The 7,357-nt window shown below is 38.8% G+C and overlaps 3 protein-coding genes and 1 non-coding gene across 4 annotated transcripts in view; 2 read left to right on the top strand and 2 right to left on the bottom strand.

Moving 5' to 3' along the window:
* Window positions 1-3,321: 3,321 nt before the first annotated feature.
* LOC107266150 lies at window positions 3,322-3,440 on the bottom strand. Its single transcript, XR_003059271.1, has one exon. It is a non-coding gene; the product is annotated as a 5S ribosomal RNA (transcript).
* A 2,026-nt stretch (window positions 3,441-5,466) lies between these two features.
* Window positions 5,467-6,041, top strand: LOC107266147 (histone H3). The gene has a single exon (XM_015736339.2). It carries the CDS (start codon window positions 5,516-5,518, stop codon window positions 5,924-5,926), a length of 411 nt encoding a protein of 136 aa, XP_015591825.1. The 5' UTR covers window positions 5,467-5,515; the 3' UTR covers window positions 5,927-6,041.
* A 582-nt stretch (window positions 6,042-6,623) lies between these two features.
* On the bottom strand, window positions 6,624-7,070 carry LOC107266149 (histone H2B-like). Its single transcript, XM_015736341.2, has one exon. It carries the CDS (start codon window positions 7,024-7,026, stop codon window positions 6,655-6,657), a length of 372 nt encoding a protein of 123 aa, XP_015591827.1. The 5' UTR covers window positions 7,027-7,070; the 3' UTR covers window positions 6,624-6,654.
* A 184-nt stretch (window positions 7,071-7,254) lies between these two features.
* The window catches only part of LOC107266148 (histone H2A-like), a 1,137-nt gene continuing 1,034 nt past the window's right edge, over window positions 7,255-7,357 (top strand). The window contains exon 1 of the mRNA XM_025083357.1: window positions 7,255-7,323. Within this exon, the coding sequence (XP_024939125.1) occupies window positions 7,305-7,323 (19 nt within the window). The 5' untranslated portion in view covers window positions 7,255-7,304. The remainder of the gene's footprint in view (window positions 7,324-7,357) is intronic.

The following is a 7,357-nucleotide window of genomic DNA, read 5'->3' as shown; positions in this document are numbered from 1 at the left end:
TAGTCGTTCTACACCTGTGTGAAGTTGGCAGGTCAACATTTACTTTCTAAACTTTATCTTATACCAATCGTTTGATAGTCAATATTTTTCTCAAAAACGCCTATTATGTGCCTTGAAAAAGCTGATTTTGGACAAGATGCAAGGAAATGTCAGCCAACTTCACACCGTACATCGATTTGGGTTTTCTGAAAAAACTATCTATCAAACGTTTTTACGAGACTACCAAACACTATAAAATAACTGGAATAAGAAGAAGTTTAAAAAGTTGACGGGCCAACTTTACACAGGTTCGGTCTACAAGTTCGGTGTGGCTTTTCGACAGTTGGCAAGCAACGCAATCCTAACCAAAGACATGTGATTTTCCATAAAATAACGTATATGTATGATCAAATAGAAAAATAAAACGTATTTAGTGTAAAACCATGCATATGCATACTTTGGGTGCGTTCCTAAATGTACTGACAGTGCTGTAAAAGTAATGACATCTTTCTTAGATGTGTATAGATGAATAAGGACACAGCGTTGGTTATAGTACTGGCAGTACTATCAGTACATTTCAGAACGCACCCTTTGTGACAATCATTTTATGCAGTGAGACGGATGCCTTGTTAGGATCTTCATTGTTTTCAATCTGTCAAAAAAGCACGTCGAACTCACGGACAGACTATATTTTACCACGTTCAACGAGCTAGTCGTAAATAACGGATAACTCGGACAACCGAATCCCTTAAAGGTCAGATTCGATCTTCGTGAAAAGTTATCCGACAGAACGGTCAACATGATGGCTGATTTCGGCCAAGAGGGACTTGATTGTTTTCCGAATTTGCCGTCTTCTACGACTTGTCCATTCGGCGTGGGGAGCTCCCTCATTAATTCATTGTTCTGGTAGTGCCTGCGCGATAATTCAACGACCTTACCCTCAACTGCACATGTGTGGTAGTTATTATTTGATACCTAGTCGATAAAATCATTTAAAATAAGAGGAGAATGACGTAAAACTACTTGTGGGCTATTCCACTCGTCGTAATAGCCTTGCAATCGAGTTTCAGAGACCTCTCCTTGTACAGTATGTTCCTGTATAGTTAAAGGTTAAATATAATTTTCATTTTTATCTCCTTAGACTGTATTGTGTCAAATCGTTCCTAAACAAAAATCTTGTTATTTGAATATTACTTTAATGCATAGTACTTAATAAGGTAGAAGTTAATGAGCAACTTTATAAGATGTTTTCTGAAATATCATACAGGGATAGCATTTTTTATTGAAAATTATAGTACAACGTAAACCTTGGTAAAAGTAGAATTTATATTTTAGAATTTTTATTATTAATTAATATGGTGGGTGGTAAAATGTTAATATCTAAAAATGCTAAAAATTGTGTAATTTATAATCAGTTAGGTTTCTAAGAAATTCTAACCCACCACTAAAATACATATGGCCAGTCGCAATTTTTACACTGTAGAACAGTATTTTATGTTCGTGTTGCAAAACAACAAAGAAATTGCTAGATTTCACACAAATTTTACAGTTGAGTTATAGAAATTTTAATCAACTATGGTGGTAAATGGTCGGTCATCTTCGAAAATTTGTCAAAAATCAAATCCTAAGTGCTGCGTTGTCAAAAATGTTCACGTCTTTTCACTTTTACGTCGCGCTTCCTGTCCACTTTGTGCCATTCGTGCAGTCTTTATTTTTTCTCAACAATCACAGGAATTTCTTTTCTGAAGAGAGCTAATAAAACCACCACATCCTAATGAATTTCATCTATGATTTTTACTATGTTGTGTAGGTAGAAATTGCCACGATGACGCTAAAGACTATTTATATTATCGTTACCTCTCATTGTTAGTAGGTCCATGAGTAATTTTTACTATGCAATTAAGGATAATACTACAAAATTCTCTTGGTGGAGGAGCACATGACGAAAAATTGAACAACACAAAGGGTGACTGCTGGCAAAAAACGCGTTCGGTGAACACTGTTCGCAGAAGTAAGATTATAGCGCTTTCTAGCGGACGACGTGAGAAACTGTGACACCACCAGAAATAAACATGACATGCAGTGCCTATCGATACGTTTCCCACGATGGGTGAACTTCAACTGCGCACGGAGTAACAGTGAACCGAGAAATTGCGTACCAATAAATGTAATATTCAAATAACTATGATTCAAATAACTGTAGATACTTCATGCAATGAACTATGCACGATGAACTGTGCACAATTTATTGTTAATGACCTGAAACTGTGCAATGGTTCAATAACTGTGCACACAACAGTAGAAATTCGGAACGTCGGAAAATTACCGCTAGAAGATAAAAATGTATGTTTCTAATGTCTATGACATGTGTAAGCACCAGAAAAGTGTCAGTGGTAAAACACAAAGGTATAAATAATTATACTAATTATAAAAAAACTTGAATACAGTAATACCCCGACTTACGTTACCCCGTTTTACGCAAATCCGGAGTTACGCGATTCGTCTTTTGGAGCGTCGCGCAAATCGATTCCCCCACTCCCCTCGCACAGTGTTCGGCTTACGATAAGTTCGGACGTGAAAAATGAACACGACATTTCAATCCTGTCTTTTGGGTCTTCTTTAAGGTACTACTACGATAAACTCAAATCCGCGTAATCGAGCTGAAATTTGTTTTACGTCAAATTTGTATAGCAGTACATTTCTCTACAAAATTTTAACACGGTTCACTCATCCATTTCCGAGTATTTCCGAGTTAAAGTCAGGACTCGTAACACGTATTCCCTATACCTGGCCAATAAAACGCGCATGGTTTTTTTTATTGCATTTGACTCGTCCGCGTAATTCCGATGAAAAACTAGTATGTGGCAAAGGAAAAAATTAGGAATTTTTTAGGTTTTTAGTCAGAACTTTTTACTCATAGGATTTATTGATAGACATGAAGGAAGTCGATATTTATTACGAAATCTCTAGTGTGACGGCTGACAATAGAGCATCGATGTATATACGTATACACTACTACATCCACTGTGAGCCCGTGCCCGATGCATACAATACATTTTCAGTCCGTAGTAATACCTTAAAGGTATTTCAGAAATTTTATCCAGCATTTAAGTAAAACAAAAAAGAAAATCTGAAATAACAGGATTTTTACAGTTTCTTTTACAACCTAGAATTAAGCGCACATTCTACAAGGTTAAAATCATTATGGCACCCCTTTCGCAATAAGTAACCCCAAATTGGAAGAGTAATCGGACCCGGAATATTTCACATGTTTCAACTTATATCCCAGTTTTAAGTAACTCCATTACTTGTGAAGATAGGTTTAAAAAAGTAAGAAAAGAGAGGCAAGGACACGCGGTGTTCCCAAGCGGTCACCCATCCAAGTACTGACCGCGCCCAATGTTGCTTAACTTCAGTGATCGGACGAGAACTGGTGTATTCAACGTGGTATGGACCTTGCCGATAGAGTAAGTTTTGGTACTCAAACACTATATTGCACTATTTAGAAATTTATATATCAAATTTTATACTTAATAATCAGAATTAAGTAAATATATATTTATTCATTAATTTACAATTTATTACGGATTTCTATTTGCGATATTTATGAAAGATAGGGCTGTTACGCAATTACTTTTCAATAATAATTATGTAATTAGAGAAACTCTTTGTATTTTATTATTTATTTGAATTCATAGACGTTTAAAATGCTCATTTTTGAGTATGATTAGAAAACAAATTTTAAAAGGTGGAAAGTGGCAAGCACACGCGGTGTTCCCAAGCGGTCACTTTAATAATAACAACAATATAATTCATGTCACCACCGATTAATAATTCTATATTCGTGTTACATTAATTCTAAAATATGCTCAAGCTACATTAATTTCATATTCAAAGGAGCATCTTAGCTTGCGAGTAGGCATGTCGATCTGCGATCGATTAATCGATTCTTTGGGGAAATAAAATCGATTTTTCACATCGATCTGAAACACTGGATGATTCAGTGAATCAATCCCAGAACCCTAAGAATTGGATCAGTAACAAGATCAGCTGCATTCGATTCAGGGATCGATTATTTTCAGGAAGAATCGACATCGCTACTTGCAAGTTGCAACAAAATGATCCTTTAAATATAATTGATTGTCTCCACTAAGAAATTAAACAGGTTTAAAATTCGAACAAAAATCAAATTGTACATATTGCGTTTTTTCACTCAGCCTAGTATATGTCAACAGCGTTCAATAAATCTACATATCATTCTTATGTCTGAAACTGATGCCATTGATTACCGTCTCCACCACAAAACAGTTTGTCTTTTTCAACCTTTTAATGTTAAGTGGAAACTTAATTCATTGAGATACAAGATAATCGAAAAAACACGTAAGCTGAACCCCTTATCAAAGCCATCAGGAAAATATAGAAAGTAATTCAGTATTTTACATATATTAATATCATACATGAGATTAAAAACAAAAATGAACTTCAACGACTATCAGAATCCAAGACTAAACCTTGGCTAAAACCAAGACTAAAACATGGTAGTCATCAAAAATACTGTTGCAAAAATAAATATATAGTTATTAGGTGTATTAGTACATGAACGGAAACCATAATATCACCGAAGTCTTGATTCGTGGAAGAGGCGAAGAATTAAAATTAACTAGTGCATACTATGGTAAAACGGTTTGCTCCATTTACGTATTGAAAAAGTTTGTGGCCCTGAAAAGGGCCCTTTTGTTGTGTACGGTGAGTAGCTGAGAACTCGAGAAACAAATTAACCACCAAAACCGTAGAGAGTGCGTCCTTGACGTTTCAGCGCATAGACCACGTCCATGGCAGTGACGGTTTTCCTCTTGGCATGTTCGGTGTATGTAACTGCATCACGTATGACATTTTCCAGAAAGACTTTAAGAACACCACGGGTCTCTTCGTAAATCAGGCCAGAGATACGTTTAACACCGCCTCGGCGAGCCAAACGGCGAATAGCAGGCTTCGTGATTCCCTGGATGTTGTCACGAAGAACTTTCCTGTGACGCTTCGCTCCTCCCTTTCCCAAACCTTTTCCTCCCTTACCACGGCCAGTCATTTTCACCAACGAAATTCAATCCAAACCCTCTTTAAGAAATATTCCGTAGAACTGATGCAATAGCTAAGATTCAAGGGGTATTTATCCTCGCTCCTATGCGTATCCCTACCACTTACCGACTGGCCAATGAGCGTCAAGCTGAACAATCGGGCGAGTCTATAAGAGGGTGAACAAAGTTGGTGCTCCCATAATGCGTTTGGATCTTATGGTGTGAAGTTCTCTCAACGCTCCCAGTAAAGAAAATATTCGGTGAACATGGCTCGTACGAAGCAGACTGCTCGGAAGTCAACTGGAGGAAAAGCTCCTCGGAAGCAATTGGCTACGAAAGCCGCACGTAAAAGTGCACCAGCTACCGGAGGAGTTAAGAAGCCTCATCGCTACGTCATACTGCATTTGAATTTTATGGTGTAAAGTTCTATCGACGCTCAGTGAAAGAGATATTAGCTGAAGATGGCTCGTACGAAGCAGACTGCTCGCAAGTCAACTGGAGGAAAGGCTCCTCGGAAGCAATTGGCTACGAAAGCTGCACGTAAAAGTGCACCAGCTACCGGAGGAGTTAAGAAGCCTCATCGCTACAGACCAGGAACCGTCGCTCTGCGTGAGATTCGTCGCTATCAGAAGAGCACGGAGCTGCTCATTCGCAAACTGCCCTTCCAGCGATTAGTCCGCGAGATCGCTCAGGACTTCAAGACGGACCTTCGCTTCCAGAGTTCAGCCGTGATGGCACTTCAAGAAGCTAGCGAGGCTTATCTCGTCGGCCTCTTCGAAGACACCAACTTGTGTGCCATCCACGCCAAGCGTGTCACCATCATGCCAAAGGACATCCAGTTGGCTCGCCGTATTCGTGGAGAACGTGCCTAAATACCGAAGGCTTATAAAATAAAACCGGTCCTTTTCAGGACCAAAATTCTGTTATTCCGAGGAACATGCACATACGTTTATACTCTGAAAGATGTTTCTGAAAATAATCCACACATGCCCACGTACATACATTTTAGTATACTTTAGCCGACATACATCTTATTTAATATTTTTTTTCTGCAGTAAATATTGTTTTTACCCTTTTAACATTCCTGAGTCCTGATTGATACCACGCGAATTAATATTTTAGAACTACTAACCTGCATTCCAAAATGCAAAATCTGAATATTTTCCCTAGTATTCATAACTCTAGCAAGAGAACTTGTGTAATAGCGGAAACGTTTATTTTCTTTAATTTAGGGATTTTAAGATTAGTTCACTGATAAGTGATTGCCAAGTTCTTTTTCTGTAATAACGATTTTACGTTGGCAAACTTAACATTTGTAGTTCTAGAGCCTCTGTTGGTCAATCATATTCTTTGACGGAATATTCTTCACTGCATACGTTAGCCCTAACTGTTCTGTTTCTTTATTTTGAAATTGCATGATGTTACTTCAAAACTGAAATAGGTCCATCTTTTACGAAATGGAGTATCAGAGGTTTAAAATTTATATAAGGATGAAAAATTCATTAGGGCGATATACCGTGAATGCTGAAACTAACGTAAGAACTTTTGATGGTCCTGAAAAGGACCGGTTTTTGGAAATTCGTAATTCAGCCAAGTAGCTTTACTTGGAACTTGTGTACTTGGTGACAGCTTTGGTTCCTTCACTGACAGCGTGCTTGGCCAGTTCTCCTGGTAGAAGCAGCCTCACAGCTGTTTGTACTTCGCGAGACGTGATGGTGGAACGTTTGTTGTAATGAGCCAATCGGGAAGCCTCGGCGGCGATGCGCTCGAAGATGTCGTTGACGAAGCTGTTCATGATGCTCATAGCTTTACTGGAAACTCCAGTATCGGGATGGACTTGCTTCAGCACCTTGTAGATGTAGATGGCATAGCTTTCCTTCCTCTTGCGTTTCTTCTTCTTGTCGGTCTTGCTGATGTTTTTTTGGGCTTTCCCAGCTTTCTTCACTGCCTTTCCGCTTGCTTTAGGTGGCATGATGCTTCGATCAGTTTATTGTCACGCAAAGTCACTCGTACGAAATATTCAACGAATGTGGGCACCGCCCGCTTGGGCACGCTCTATATGGAGTAGCAGGGCCATGGGCGCACCAATCAGACGGAGCGCTTGCAACGCCGACAGTAAGACGCAACGCGATTGGAGCGTAGGAAGAGCGCTCTTTGCTACATAAGCGTTCAGCCGGAAAATTTACGTTCATAGTTGCTTCGCTTGTCGAACGAATAACTTGTGTGTGAGTACTATACAGAGAAGTTATAATGTCTGGACGTGGCAAAGGCGGAAAAGTGAAGGGAAAGGCAAAGTCTCGCTC

This window comes from Cephus cinctus, unplaced genomic scaffold (assembly GCF_000341935.2).
Source record: "Cephus cinctus unplaced genomic scaffold, Ccin1 Ccin1_scaffold0299, whole genome shotgun sequence".
NCBI classification, from domain to species: Eukaryota; Metazoa; Arthropoda; class Insecta; order Hymenoptera; family Cephidae; genus Cephus; species Cephus cinctus.
The sequence above is the reverse complement of the archived record's forward strand: the minus strand, read 5'-3'. Positions and strand labels throughout refer to the sequence as shown.